The sequence below is a fragment of the Paramormyrops kingsleyae genome, chromosome 17 (assembly GCF_048594095.1).
Source record: "Paramormyrops kingsleyae isolate MSU_618 chromosome 17, PKINGS_0.4, whole genome shotgun sequence".
Lineage (NCBI taxonomy): Eukaryota > Metazoa > Chordata > Actinopteri > Osteoglossiformes > Mormyridae > Paramormyrops > Paramormyrops kingsleyae.
In genome coordinates, this window is record NC_132813.1 from 1,063,789 (window position 1) to 1,078,902 (window position 15,114).

General features: G+C 46.9%; 2 protein-coding genes across 2 annotated transcripts; one reads left to right on the top strand and one right to left on the bottom strand.

Annotated features, from left to right (window-relative positions):
* The first annotated feature begins 67 nt into the window (after window positions 1-67).
* Window positions 68-11,213, top strand: LOC111833864 (protein NLRC3). The gene is made up of 8 exons (XM_023792541.2): window positions 68-805; window positions 2,268-4,511; window positions 5,332-5,778; window positions 5,959-6,045; window positions 6,246-6,329; window positions 6,873-6,956; window positions 7,116-7,199; window positions 8,974-11,213. Exons 2-8 carry the CDS (start codon window positions 2,668-2,670, stop codon window positions 9,065-9,067), a joined length of 2,724 nt encoding a protein of 907 aa, XP_023648309.2. The 5' UTR covers window positions 68-805; window positions 2,268-2,667; the 3' UTR covers window positions 9,068-11,213.
* Window positions 11,214-11,594: 381 nt separating this feature from the next.
* Window positions 11,595-14,223, bottom strand: LOC140579192 (uncharacterized). The gene is made up of 4 exons (XM_072701587.1): window positions 14,095-14,223; window positions 13,812-13,913; window positions 12,843-13,016; window positions 11,595-12,144 (listed from the first exon to the last, which is right to left on the bottom strand). Exons 1-4 carry the CDS (start codon window positions 14,221-14,223, stop codon window positions 11,929-11,931), a joined length of 621 nt encoding a protein of 206 aa, XP_072557688.1. The 3' UTR covers window positions 11,595-11,928.
* Between the last annotated feature and the right edge of the window lie 891 nt (window positions 14,224-15,114).

Here is a 15,114-nt window from a genome sequence, read left to right on the forward strand (position 1 = left end):
CTTCCTGATGTGACAATCTAGGTAATTCGTATTTGTATTCCCTGTTTAGTAAGAAGCGCTCGAATACTGTTTTTGCATACATCAAGTTCTATGAAAATTGTTTGGTAGCGCCTTACGTAATAAGCATACTGCAACGCATGTAATAGGCCTATATAAATTCCAGAAGGATAGTTTTCTACCTTTGGAACTGTGGGTCCTGAAATGTAGCGATTAATATTTGTTGTCTAAAATCCTATGGATTCCTCATATAGTACCCTTAAGTAAGGGACAGCTGTACGGAATAGGTAAATAAAGTACATCACTCTGAATATCAGAGCTGTTGTAAAAAATGCGTTTGCTATACAGAAAACTTGTCGCTTGTTGAATGGGTTTGTAAGTTATAAATGTAATTTTAGGCTAGTGACAACGCTACGCACGTAGAAGTCTGCTTGCTACCATGTTTGCCTGTCATGTTTCATGTGTATTTTATTAATATTTCACGTGTCATCGGGTCCTTTAATTACAGGTGACGCTGCAATCGCGATGTGTATCTCGCGTGATTTGAGATTTTGGGGTCTGTCGCCGACATTATTGGGACAGCGCTGCGTGCCGCGAAATTGAAAGTATTCCTCGATCCCCATAACCTGAGCCGTACGCCTTTATTGCCCAGATGGTTAAATTACCAGTGTTTCTAAGTAAAATTTGAGCGGCTCCCGACTTAAACTCTTGTTTCGCTTTCTGCAGTGAAAATCATTGAACTATATTTTATTATATTTTTAAGGAAGTGGATTAAGTCGCAAAAATGACTTTTTAAGTCTATAACTGGGTAAGTAGTATACTCGACGACTTCGATCCGTGCTAATATAGCGTGTTTTAATATTATAATAACAGTTAAATTGTTTAAAAGTTACTTTATGGTTGCGTGAAGTAGATCACGTTTATTTGCTCATGTGTATTTGTTATACCAGCTCCAAGTTTTGGAGTTTGTATGGTATTAATAGTTTCCGGTTAGGGTTTTTGTATTGGTTATAACAGGCATCTGAGATATGGTTTAGGGTAGGGTGGCGGACCTAAAATGCCGGAAATGTCCCGAATTTCATTTTGTATTAAAGTGACATTTGCTTTCTACAGTCAGAATACTTTCTGTGTGTCTATTTGCGTTGCTTTGACGCCTGTCTTTGCGTCCTGCCCTAGATGCCTTCTTTATTTGCAAAGCAAAATATGGTCACCATCGCTAATTTGGGGCTCCTTATATAGCCAGTCATGGAGGTAATAAGTATTTAATTACATCTATAGGCCTATATAGATTATACATTAATGTTGTACTTTAATGAGTATTGAGTTTGCGAGTTCGTCGGTATGCGAACAGCTGTTACTCTCACAAAGTAATATAGATCGGTGTTTGATACACGGGTCCTGTCGTTGACAAAAAATACATTAACCAGGAAACACCCAAACCTGGATTTTTCTGCTTTGGTCATGTGATCATCTGACGTCGTATGTCTGCCATAACCTCGGAATTTCCCGGACACATACATACACACCACTTTAAACCAAATATATTGACACTGTACTTAATTGGCGTATAGCTGCCACCATCAAAAATATGGTTTGCCCAGTTTATCTTTATAACTTTACAGCGTGAAAATTATCTCGCCATAACAAAGACGATTTCTCGCTTTAACGTGTAAAACGTGAAACAACGGGAAGTTACGCTGCCTTTAAGAGGTGTGACTGATTTCTTTCTTCTGTACAGCCCCAAGCTTTTCAAAATACGCATACCTGGACAATAGCCTACCATATGATCAAAAAACAGCAGACTTTCACCATGTCCCATCCCCATCGTGAAGTAGAACTTTATCACATCATATAAACGAGTCGTTATCTCCACTTTTGCGTCTCCTTGCAACAATAATTGGATTATAATGAGAAACGTTTGTTGTTTTATCCATGTCATTTGGATTCTCGTTTTAATAAAGTAAAATATTATTGCCTTAAAACATGAAACTTAGTATCTCGTTGTAGTGCAAACCTTTCTCGTCGTTTTAAGAAGGTTATTTCGTATCTTATTATAACGAATAACTGGGCAAATTTTAATTTAATGATGGTGGCAGGAATACGCTGTCGTTGTTAATATACGGTACCGGTAAGTCTGAGAAAATTTGTTATGTGCATGACGTAATGTTTCCATTCGTTCTGGTTTTAAGAATATTGGTGAAGGCGGTGATTGTCCCCATTGGTTCTGTTCTGTGCTTAATAAACTTTTAAGTAATATGTCTTCTTCCCAGACATGATGACGCAGGTGGGAGGAGGAGAACCCTGGATCCTAAGGCTGCCACCCTGCTGTGGGATTAGGGGGAAGATGAGGATGGACTTGATTTGAACTGCAAAACGGCTTCTGTCTTGACCAAAAGCGAAGAATACAAGCAATGGAGGTCTTGTAACACCAGTGATGTACTCAGCAAAGAGGCCCTGCACTCTGAAGCTTAATCTTGCGTGATGTATGTGCTGATGCAGTGTTTTAAGACAAGAATTGTAAGAATTTGATAAAAGTCTGGACTACGAGAGCATAAAGCTTCCTTTGGCCATTATTGCACATTTTGATTCTTGTGGAGCATCTAGCTGCCAGTTTTGCATGTAACCAGGGCCTGCACTGCACTCACTGGCCCCCACCCTGCCGCCTCCACAATGGCACTGGGGCCCTGCTGTACAGACCTGATGAAGCGGCGTGTGGAGCTGGTGGAGGGGTGGAGCCGCCACGTCGCCTTTCTCCTGGACCTCCTGTATAAGTTGGGGGCCCTAACTGAGGAGGATGTGGACTCAGTGCGAGGCGGCGGCTGCCGGGGCGAGCGGGAGCGCATGCGGAGGCTGCTGGACGTCCTGCACGGGCGAGGGGAGGAGGCATGTCGCGCTTTCCAGCATGCACTGCAGCAGGTGTCCGCAGACCCTCAGCCGCCACCCAGTGACAGCAATAGTTGTGGTCAGAGTCTTACCTTCCCTGAGCTGCAGGGGGCGATGAGGAAGCATAAGGAGATCCTGGCATTGGAGCACAGCCCCATGGACTACCTCAGCATCCGAGGAAGGGCGGCAGCCGATGGGAGCAACTGCACTTTCATTGAGACGACCCTCCTGCAGTCTGTGGGCTTCCTGGTCCCACCACGGTATCAGCATGAGGCCACCGACGCTGGTGACGCCTTCCGCACGGTGGAGGTGCCGCCTGGAACTCAGGGTCCAACATGCGGGTTCTCCACACTGTGTCAGAGTTTGCTCTTCGGCAGAGATGATGGGGTCATTTTTCTGTGTGGAGTAGCTGGCAGCGGCAAGACGACGTTGGTGAGGCAACTGGTCCATGAGTGGGTGGTCAGTGAGGAGACCCAGAAAGTGATCATCTCCCTGTCCTTCCGTGAGCTGAACCTGGTCAGTGAACCGCAGAGCTTACAGGATCTGCTCTGTGTGCACTATAGCCATCTCCGGCCTGTACTTGCACACATCCTTGCCTCCGATCCTTCCAAGATTCTTCTCATCCTGGATGGGCTTGACGAGTTCAGGATCCCTCTTGACTTTGATAGGACTCCCAAGTGCTCAGACCCTGAGCTCGCACAGTCCATGGGCAGTATGGTGGTGAACCTGATCAAAGGGAACCTTCTGCCGGGCCGCTCTCTCCTACTCACCTCGCGCCCTTACGCTGTCACCAAGGTCCCCCTCCAGCTGGTATCGGTGTTCTTCACCGTGTTGGGTTTCTCACCAGAACAGCAGCACCAGTACTTCTTGCGAACCTGCCAGACCGCCGAGGCTGCAGATGTGATCCAGCACTATGTGTCCTCCCACAAGCCCCTCCTCCGCATGTGTCACATCCCGGCCTTCTGCTGGATTGTAGCTACTGCCTTGCAAAACTTCAGTAATGCACAGGAGTCCCTCCAGCAAAAGCTTGACGACAAGCAAGAGTCAGTCGCCTTGAAGACTCGTGTGGTCGTTGTTCCCCAGGGTCCAGGAAAGCCGACCACCATCACTGAGATCTACTGCTGCTTTCTGAAAGCCATTATAGTGTTCCACACAGAGGGCAGGGAGGCAAACCTAGGGGTGAACCGCCTTCAGGAGGCCCCTCAGGTGATGCAGGGCATGCGCTCGCTGCTGCGGGACCTGGGGGGCCTGGCCTTCCGGGGGCTGCTGGAGAGACGCTTCTTATTCGATAACTCTGACCTGGGATCCCTGGCACTCGGCCACTGTGAGCTGTCTCGGGCCTTTCTGGTGGAGACGCTGCGAGAGGACCGGACCTCCCTCGTCTGTGAGAAGAGTTTCCACTTCATCCACACCAGCCTGCAGGAGTTTCTGGCCGCACTCTATTATGTGCAGCAGTCCCTCTCGGGCAGAGATCCTTTCTCTGGCCATAAACCAGGCCTCCTGGAGGTCATGCGTAAGGCCCTGGAGGCTGGCAGATACCGGCTGATAGGACCAAGCTACCACAGGCACATCAAGAAGGTTTTTTGCTGGAGTGAGAGCCACCAGTCTGGACACCTGGACCTCTTCTGCAGGTAGGAACTGTTCTCAGCTGTTCTGGCAGGTAAGCGCTTCAGCCAGAGTGTAAAGACCGGCCCGAATCATTTCTCTGTCGTGAGATGTCACATTTAAATACTTCCTTTTTCATGAAAAGAAGGGATTCTTTGCCAACCAATGCCTTCTCATTATTTCTTTCAAAAATCGCACAGAAATTATCTACTGAAATGCAATGATTACGTGATCCACGATTTTCCTGTAGAAGCCTACAAAACCCCCCCACTAAAATGTTTCCGAAATAAGGCTTTGAAACAAAGTTTGTAGTGAAATCCCACAATCAATGGCTGAAACTCACCTTGGAAATGAGTGAGGTCACCCTCAGGTCAGGGGGTATCCGTTAATGAAGATAGTGATTTTTTTTTGTGTCTTCATTTGATATAACACTCGCCTTTTCTGGGATGGCGCAGTGGTTAGCACTGAAGCCTCACACCCATGTGACCAGGGTTCGAGTCTCCACCATGGCTCCCTGTGTGTGGAGTTGGCATGTTCTCCTCTGGGTACTCCGCGTTCCCCCCGCAACCCAGAAACATGCTGAGGTTAATTAGAGCTGCCAAATTGCCCATAGGTGTGAGAGAATAGTGTGAGTCTGTTCCCTGCAATGTGTTCTTCCCTGACTGAGTTTCTGGGATAGGCACTGGACCTGCTGCACCCCCGAATACAGCAAGTAATTATAGAAAATGGCTGGATTAACTATTCTGACTGATTATGTCTAACCTGGGCCAGTGTTCAGATTTTACCTGCCGATTCCTTTCTGCAGAACTAGCAGATTCCCCATGTCCCTGTGTTAATCCCCCCCAGGTTCCTCTCTGGTCTCTTGGTTCCCAGCACCCGGCAGATTTTAGAAGGGCTCTTCCCCCAGGAGCCTCAGAAGCTGCTCTCCGTCCCGGCCTGCCGAGCGGCTGGCCCCGTGCCCCCCGCTTCCGCCCCCCCCTTCTTCCTGAAGCTGCTCCGCTCCCAGCTGCAGCACCGAGAGCTGCGACCGGAGCGGCAGGTTAATGCGTGTCACTGCCTGTATGAGGCACTGGACCCGGGGCTGCCTCAGCGCCTGGAGCGCTGGCTGCGGCTGCTGGCACAGCAGGGAGAGCCGGCCCTGGAGCGACAGCGGCAGCAGCAGGACTGGAGCGAGCTGGCCTTCCTGCTGGAGCTGAGCCCCGCCTTGCAGGACCTGAACCTAGAGGCGCAGGACCTGCGCGCAGACGGCCTCCGCAGGCTGCTGCCTGTGCTACACCTCTTCCACACCCTCAGGTGAAAGACCTCGACTTCACTTATATCAAGTGAATTTGCAGACAAACCTTAGGTGCCAGTTTGGATTAGCGGTGCGGGCTTTGATTCCTGTGGCTCACTGTGCTTTGGTACTCCTGGCCTGACTCCTGGCCTGACTCCTGGCCTGACTCCTGGCCTGACTCCTGGCTTTTATTGCCGCAGGTTGGCGCAGAACCCCCTGGGCCCGGAGGGGGCTGCCGTCCTGTGTCTTGCAGTCAGAAACCCAGACTGTCGCATTGAGAAGCTCTGGTGAGTAAAAACTTTCCGGAAATGGTCAGTGGCAGGTTGGTATGTGTATGGCCTGACATAGATAACACTGTGGTCTGCGGAGAGAGGTTTACTTTACTGAAGGGGACTTTGTGTCTATGTGTGTGTGTGTGTCTGTGTCAATGTGTGTGTGTGTGTGTGTGTGTGTGTGTGTCTGTGTGTGTGTGTCTGTGTGTGTGCAGGCTGGTGGCCACAGACCTAGGATGCAACGGAGTGGAGATTCTGTCTGATGCATTGAAAGAGAACCGCACAGTGGTTGACTTGAGGTAAGCCTGCCTCCCTGGCTTGGGCACAGAGAACCCGCCTCTCTGGCTTGGGCACAGAGTATTCCTGCTCCCTAAGGACTTTGGTTAATGTTCTTATGGCAGCTACACCCACTTATCTGTCTTTGTTTTGCTAATTTAGCAACGGAGCTCCCACCTCCCCTCCCCTCACCTTCGCCTCCTCTCACCCTGACGGACCCCTTAAGCCATGTACAAACAGTGACGTGTCCCCCACTGTCCTTCATCCGATTGTGCTAAGTTAGCACTGTGCTAACAGGGAGTACTTGCCTTTTTCTGTAGTGTGCCAATATAGCCAGGATCCCTGAGAGGAGGGGTGGCGTTGGCATGATTTGAAGGCCCCTAAGCGACAGGAATCCTAAAAAATTTTTAACATAATTGGATTTGTCTGGATTGGGGGCCCAATGTCACATGATTTCATGGAACCCAAACACTGAATGTAACATCAGGCCAATAGCAGCATTTAACCAGCAGAATTTGCTGATCTCTCACGTCATGCCTATAACAGCATTTGCCGCCACCTTGCAGGATGGCCATCAACAGCATCGGTGACAAAGGTGCCGGCCACTTGGCTGAGCTGCTGCGGCACAATCACACGCTGAGGGACATCAGGTGACCTGTCTGCGAAAAGGCAGCTGCAGTGCCTCTCACTGGAGGGCGCTGAGGAGCGAGGAGGGTTTGGCCCCCCGCACAAAGGCTACTGGCTACTGCATTTTTATGTAACCAAGTTCGGTTTTAGGGCAGCACTCACCTGGTCTCTGTGGTCACCAGGCTCCGTGACAACCATGTGACAGACAAGGGTGCGGAGCTCCTGATGGCCGCCCTGAAAGACAACAACACTCTGGAGTTCCTGTGGTGAGTTTCTGCACTGATCACTGGTACAGACACTGGAAATGCAGTGGTCTTTGGCTTCTCAGTCCCCTGTCAACCAGCACCTGTGAAACAGCTTCACTTTTCTCTTGATTACCGGAAAGATGAGCACCTTTCTGTGCAGGCTACATCCACACGCTTCCTTCACCTCAAGATTAAACATGATTAGCGCAGAAATTTCCCAAAAAGGGTTTTTTCTGCATTTAGTCATTCAGATCAAACTGTAGGTTTTTGGCATTTAATCAGTTAAGGCAGAACTCAATGTATTTGATAACTGATTGATATTATTGGATATTAAGTAGTAATAAAAAAACGTGATATCAAAATACTTTAAATAATTTAAAAATCACTTAATTGATTTTTTAATTATTTAAAGTATTTCATATTAATTTGACCTAGTATGAAAAGGGACTGCAGGCATGTAGAAAGAATATGGAAGCTGATGGTTCATTGTGACATTTAGAAAAATATTCTGAGCCTTAAACAGTGAACTAAAGAATATGCCAGAATGTTCTCCTTTTCAAATGCGATAGAGAACGTCAAGGGTGAGCTGAAAATTCCATTTTACTACTATTGATAGATTGATTCCCCCCCCACACACACACACACACTCACACTCATGTGAGCTTCTTACAGTTGAGTTTGCAGCTTTCTTCAGTGATAAAACTTGGGCCATAAGAGGAAACGTAGGGCGTACTCACCCCCAGAACGTGAACCTAAATCCACCACACTGTACTGTCCTGTGTTTTCTCCTATCGACCTTCATTCACTAAGCTCATTGTCGGCAGACTTTCTACTGTTACATCCCTACACTGGCTTCCTGTGACCTTTAGGATTGATGTTCTTTCGCTGATTGTTAAATGTTTACATGCCCGAGTCGCCTGTGAGGTAGGGGCCCCAGTCGCCTGTGAGGTAGGGGCCCGAGTCCTCTGTGAGATAGGGGCCCGAGTCCTCTGTGAGATAGGGGCCCGAGTCGCCTGTGAGATAGGGGCCCGAGTCCTCTGTGAGGTAGGGGCCCGAGTCCTCTGTGAGGTAGGGGCCCGAGTTCTCTGTGAGGTAGGGGCCCGAGTCGCCTGTGAGGTAGGGGCCCCGAGTCCTCTGTGAGGTAGGGGCCCCGAGTCCTCTGTGAGGTAGGGGCCCCGAGTCCTCTGTGAGGTAGGGGCCCCGAGTCCTCTGTGAGGTAGGGGCCCCGAGTCGCCTGTGAGGTAGGGGGCCCGAGTCGCCTGTGAGGTAGGGCTACCCTACCGAGAACGTGGATGGTTACAGTTGCACATTTTTGGTGGTATTTTATTATTATTAAATTGATACAATTTTCACATTTGATTCCATTTCCTTTTTTCTGTGCTTATTCTTATTTATTGAATTTTAATTCCTTTCTTTTAAATGTCTGTAAAGCACCTTGTAAAGCCTGTGGTTAAAATATTTTGTTCTCAGCTGTTCTGGCAGGTAAGCGCTTCAGCCAGAGTGTAAAGACCGGAGTGGAAATAACTTGTAAAGGATTACAAGTTAAAATGATTGATTGATTGATTGATTGATTGATGAATGCTTATCCATGCTAAATCCTGTTATTATGTTTTATCTTTTTATTTGAGATATTTCACATAATTCTCACAGACCATGTATACAGCAGCACATGGAATGAATAACTGGACTGTATATTGTAACTAGACATATTGAGTTTATGTCTATTCAAAATAAATCTGCATGTGTAGCTGTAATCTGCAGTTCATTTATGTGTGTTTTTACCATTTTGCTGCAGGTTGTTTGACAATAAGTTCTCCAAGGATGGTGTTAGGAAACTGAAAGAATTTGCCAAAAGCAGGTCAACGCTGGACATCAAAGTGTGTGTCTGACCCCCCTGTCGGCCTGTGACTAGGCCAGCCACCTCCCTGCTTTACCCTCCCCTAACTGCTTTTAGGCATTTTCATGTTATTCTGCTGGACTGTTTACAGGAATTAACAAATGTAAGTGTTATTTTGTTACTGGCAGTTTATAACATATACAGTGGTACCTCAGAACTCGAATTTAATCCGTTCAGAACTCCAGATCGAATCCTTAAAAGTTCAAGTTGTGATCGAATTTTCCCCATAAGAAATAATGGAAAACCGATTAATTGGTTCCCGGCCCCAAAAAATTTTTTTTTTTTAGCATTTAAACACAAAATGAACCGGATAAAACAAGAAGAGCATATATTGTACTAAACACATCTAAGCACATTTATCAAAACAGTAATTTGTAAAGTAAGAAAATAAATGTATCCAAACAATGTGTAAAGTTAAAAAAAACATTATTTCCTTCCCCGATCGCCCGCTCCTTCCGTGTGTCACGCCCCTTCGTTAACCCCGTGTGGAATCCCCATGTGATCAGTTGTTTCTGGTTGTTCTCATCAGTCCTCTGTATTTCGTCCGCATTTCAGTTTGTTTCCCCAGTTCAGTCATTGTATTGTCCGTCTGCGTTTTGCCTGCCTTACCTGTAATTAAACCCCGTATTCCCCGATAGCCTGACATCTGCACCTTTCTCCCCGTTCCGTCCCCGCTCGGCACGACAATATTATTATTATTAAATGTATTAATGCTTTATTGTTAATATTAGTCTATAATAATAATTACTGTTACTGTCTATCATTGTCAGTGTATTTTTACTGTCTAAATATATGTATTCAGCTAGTGTAAATATGCTTGATGCTATCACAGCGAATGCGAGGCTTTGACTGAAGCATTACCCTTTCCGCTGAAAGATGTGCTGCGCGTACAAGTTATCTTAGGGTGGTGTTCACGGTTTGACTTCTGAGATGCAGATCGAGTTCTAGCTAAAAAAAAATTCGAAATGGTTGGTTCGACTTTTAAGATATTCGAGTTGTAATGAGTTCGAGAACTGAGGTACCACTGTATTTAAAAGGTGCTTCTCTGTCAGCCTTGATGAACTTGATGATGGAGACATTACACAACATGACCTGTAGAGGGCACACTGAAGCTCTATTTGAGACTGTTACCAATTTTTTCTGGTTATGAAACATAATTGTGGAAAGGAAATTTCCAATATTCTGAAATATGAACTTTTTTTGAAAAAAATTTACAAAAAATTTGTCTTTTTATTGCACAGTCCTCTTAATGGCCTTGACTGGGGGTGTCCAAGCTGGGCTCCATAAAGCCTCTGCAGTGGGGGACACCCCCCCCCCCCCCGTCTCTGCTGGTCTGCTTTCATTTGAGGATAGCTGGGTTTAAAAAGTTTGAAAATCCCCGGCTTAGGTTTATAATCCTTTGGCAAGTCATTATAGTCAATAAATAAAGTCAATAAGTATTATTTCAAGGTGTAAGATGACACCAGCTGTTTTTAGAGATCAGGTGACCTTGTGAAATTAATGCTTAAACACTTTATGGTTCCTATTTAAAGAGTCACTTTTAATAGCAGACCTGGAACTGAATACATTTTGTGATTCTTATTTTTTTTTTAAAAAAGGGATTTTGAACTGTGAGTGTTTTTGACACTAAAGCTTTTTCAGGAAAGTGTCGTGACACCATGGCTGCTGTCTCCTTGTGTCGCTGTCTGCTCTCGCGTCGCTGTCTGCTCTCGCACGCGCGGGACTCCGTCAGCGGGGGCTTAGGGTGCGGCCTGGCTCTGCATGTGCCACAGTGCTGTGCATAAATCTCCGCTTCTCAGACAGAAGTGCCAGCAGGTCGATGAAGCGAAGCTGGAATATATCTGAAGAGCCTTTCTCTGGGGTTGTTGTGTCCGTTATCTGTCTCTTGTGTATGAAGGGAAACGCTGCAGCACGCGGTCAGGCGTCATGGCTGATGTCACTGGTCATGTGACCAGCCTCACGTTCTGTATGTCTCGTCATTACGTTTTGCATTCACATATTACACAGATTGTACTTAAATATTTTCATATCAGAGACAATTTGAATGATATTTGTGCAATTTTCTGAAATGCTGTATTTTGCTTGTTATTTAATTTGGGAAATGTGACTTGTTTAATTAAAACATTCTGGTGAATGGATTTATCATGTTATGCTGTTGCTGATTGTTTCCCTTGTCAACCTACCGGAATTTATGTGTCTTATGATATAGGGCAGTACCACTCTGCCTCGGCCCGTTGTAACTGTCAGCACACAAAGAGTTTGACTTCCTCTGCCGTCCTTGAAATAGTAAACCAGGGGAACCAATTTTTTCTGAGGAACCGACCGAGAAGCATGGGCCCAGCAGCAGAGTGAAACCCCCTTTGCCCACAAGTGAATCCCCCTCTGACACCTAAGAGTGGCTCCACTTGAAGAAAGCAGAAAGTTCTGCTTGGAAAGACACTCGTTACCCATGTGCTCTGGTTTCTGTTCTTTCCTCGTTGACCGCTCATTCTAATCGTTCATTTTATTTTCTCGTCATTAGTCAACTCTGATTCACATATGCAAAGTGTCTTTTTCCAAAATAAATAAATAAATAAAAATCTATAAATAAGAACAGGAAGATGAAGAAAAGGGTGTTTCTAAGTCTAGCTGAGGAGTTGCACGTTTTCACACTTTTTTTTGTAACTGGAAAGTCTCTGAAATGTCCTGTCAACGGCCTGGAAAATTCAAAAAGTTAAGGCAGTTGATCAAAACAAAAAACGAAAGTGACACGTGGCTGGGATGAGCACGACAGTGAGTGGGGGCTGCGTGGGGCCATCGCTTGTGCTTTTCTCCACCCTGGGAGGGGGCCGTCCACTGCTGCGGCCCCCCTTGCTAGCTGCTCCGTCTTGCCTTCAGCAGCATGAAGTCCCGAACCAGCCTTCGGAGGTAGCGCTCCAGGTCGCGCAGAACCACATAGCCCTCCAGACGCTTGTGCCAGGCCAGTCGTGCCCAGAAGGAAGGTGTCGGAGGCGGGGCCTCCGTCAGCGGGGCCTCCATCGGCGGCTCGTGGTTGGATAGGGAGCTATCTGCATGGCTTACCTGGATTAGCTGCAGGGATTAGTGATTAGGGGAGTCAGATTAACTATCAGATTATGTCTTATTTTTCCTGCTTGGGACTGTAGACTTTAAATCTCATTTCAATCCCTTACTTTACATCTACAACCCTTAAGGGTGAGGATTCATTTACGCCCAGAATGTGAACGTGAATCACCACCAAATGATGGCATCAGTTAGCAAAGATAAATTACAGTGAAAACCTGCAATAGCACACGGGGATGGAGGGATGGAGGGATGGAGGTCAGCATCATGCCTTAAACCATGAGACCGAGGCACTTCTAATCCCTGCCCAGTCCCATGAGCATTCTGTGGAGCTTAGAGTCGTCTGCGATGCCAGCATGGTTAGCTGCGCCAATGGGGCAGGGGGTTCCTCCACTTCTCAGCGACCCAGGAACCTCTTTGGGGTTCTCTGTACCCACATAAATCAGCAGCTCTGCTGACTGCCGCAACCCTTGGCTGCAAGATGGGCCGGCGTTTTCTGAATTACTTTCTCTTGGGGACCTTAGTCCAAACAGCTGCTCACTGTGTCAGCACGTTTGGTAAAGGTGCAGGTATGGGCTGTATGACTCATTTTTCAATAGGTTTGCCACTTTTTACTGGGAATAATGTCGACTGATTTAGGAGGAATCAGTCATTTACAGGAAACCCTACAGCCAAGCGAACTGGGACAAGAAGACTTGTGGTGGTACCTGTTTCTTAGTGAGGTAGATGAGGTCCCGCATGTCCAGCTGCACCTTCTGCATGGAGCGAGTCAGCCTGCCCGGCCGGCCCCTGCATTCCTGCTTGAGCTGCTGCCTCTTCAGGTCCAGGTGATGCCAAAAGACCTTCAGACCCTGCACAGCGCCCCTGAGTCGTTCCGAGTCCTGCACACCACCAACAATCAATCAGTCTTTATACAGCACTGCATTAACCACAAGGATTACAAGTGTTTTACAGACCTTATAAAAGAAGTAGAAAAAAGAAAGACGGGAAAATAAAAGAAGCACAAAAGAAATAAAGTATGTGCATAGAATAAGTGAATATAATAACTGATTGTAATAGGTTATTAAACACAGCGGTGAAAAGATGCATTTTCAGCCTAGTTTTAAAGCACTAAGACATTCAGTAGCTCTCAGGTTTTCCGGGGTAGTTTCCCAGAGTTTGGGACCATAGTGACTAAAAGCTGCCTCCTCCCTCCTCAGCCGCATTTTAGGAATAATAAGTAAATTTATCTCGGATGACCTGAGAGATCTGCCTGGGACATACCTTACAATCATGTCACTGAGATAAAGCGAAGCAAATAATGTTTAAAAATTAGCAGGAGGACTTTAAAATCATCCCTAGAAGCCAGTGCAGGGATGTAAGAGTAGGTGTGATGTGATCCTGTGAGTATTAATACTCTGTCCACAGCATTCTGGACCCGGTGTACATTTCTTAGTAGTAAGAGTAGGTGCGATGTGATCCTGTGAGTATTAATACTCTGTCCACAGCATTCTGCGCCCGGTGTACATTTCTTAGGCAGACCAGACAGGAATGCATTACAGTAATCTATTCTACTTGAAACAAAAGTATGTGTTAGTTTTTCCACAGTCAACAGCCACTAACTTTAACTTCACCCAGTACTCCGACGATCCATTTAGTGTCCTTAGTAATGGTGATGTGATTATCATCCACAGTACCTGCATATGCAGCCAGTGGAAATAGTCTGTTTTCAAGGATGGCAAGTCCTGCAAAGAGAGGCTTCGGTCCTCAAATTCTGAGTCTCCCAATTCCTCTAATTTCTGTAAAAGAAAATTTTACACATAGGTTAACTTAGGGAGTTTAAAACTGGGGTCAAATATTTATTTTTTTTAATGGCGTCTGTTCGTGTGGTTTGCACAAAATTCTGAGCTGTTTGATGAGGCTATAGGTGCACTCTCTGATCGTGCACGCAACAGCATGCTCGTGCCAGGCGAGCCTTACGTATTGCAACAGCAGAGCGCGGACGCGCGTGAGTATCCTCCTTGCGAGGCGAACGGAGTTCGAGGAACTGTGCGCCCTCTGGTGGTAGTTTGGTTCAGTGCAACACAGGGGGAGTAATAAAAGTAGCATCGGTAACGGTGATCGGCAGCCGACGATCATCTTTGGATGGCTGAGACTGGACCGCAGTCTAAAATGAAATCGATAATGTTTATTCATTCATTCTTTCATCCTTTCATTCATTTTCCACCGCTTATCCTGGGCCGGGTCACGGGGGCAGGAGTCTAAGCAGGGAGGCCCACACCTCCCTCTCCCCAGCCACCTCCTCCAGCTCCACCGAGGTGTTCCCAGGCCAAAGACATATAATCTCTCCAGCGTGTCCTCGGATCCTAGATAGAAGCCCGAACCACCTCAGCTGGCTCCTTTTGACTCGGAGCAGCAGCTTAGCAGGAGTCTAAGCAGGGAGGCCCACACCTCCCTCTCCCCAGCCACCTCCTCCAGCTCCACCGAGGTGTTCCCAGGCCAAAGACATATAATCTCTCCAGCGTGTCCTGGGTCTGCCCCAGGGCCTCCTCCCGGTCCTCCTCCCAGGGAGCAGCCCAGGAGGGATCCTAGATAGAAGCCCGAACCACCTCAGCTGGCTCCTTTTGACTCGGAGCAGCAGCGGCTCTACTTTGAGCTCCTCCCGAATGTCCGAGCTCCTCAAAGGCTGAGCCCAGACACCCTGCAGAGGAAGCTCATTTCGGCCGCTTGTATCCACAGTCTCATTCTTTCAGTCAGGAAGCCGCTGACCACAGGTGAGGGTAGGAACGTACATGGACCGGTAAATCGAAAGCTTCGCCTTCCGGCTCAGCTCCCTGTTTACCACGACAGAACAGTACACTGTCAGAAAAAATAATACCAATTTGTATCTTAGCTGTCACTGGGGCTGTACCCTCAACGGTCTGCCAATTGTACCCTATAGCTGTAGGCAAATGTACCTTATATGGTACAGAAATAGACTATAAGGAACATTTTTGTACC

Coding starts and splice junctions, on each gene's coding strand:
- LOC111833864 (XM_023792541.2), top strand. CDS start 2,668: ATGGCACTGGGGCCCTGCTGTACAGACCTGATGAAGCGGCGTGTGGAG. Junction 4,512..5,331: donor CACCTGGACCTCTTCTGCAG/GTAGGAACTGTT, acceptor AATCCCCCCCAG/GTTCCTCTCTGGTCTCTTGG. Junction 5,779..5,958: donor CACCTCTTCCACACCCTCAG/GTGAAAGACCTC, acceptor TTATTGCCGCAG/GTTGGCGCAGAACCCCCTGG.
- LOC140579192 (XM_072701587.1), bottom strand. CDS start 14,223: ATGCTACTTTTATTACTCCCCCTGTGTTGCACTGAACCAAACTACCAC. Junction 13,017..13,811: donor TCCACTGGCTGCATATGCAG/GTACTGTGGATG, acceptor GGTGGTGTGCAG/GACTCGGAACGACTCAGGGG. Junction 12,145..12,842: donor TCTACCTCACTAAGAAACAG/GTACCACCACAA, acceptor TAATCCCTGCAG/CTAATCCAGGTAAGCCATGC.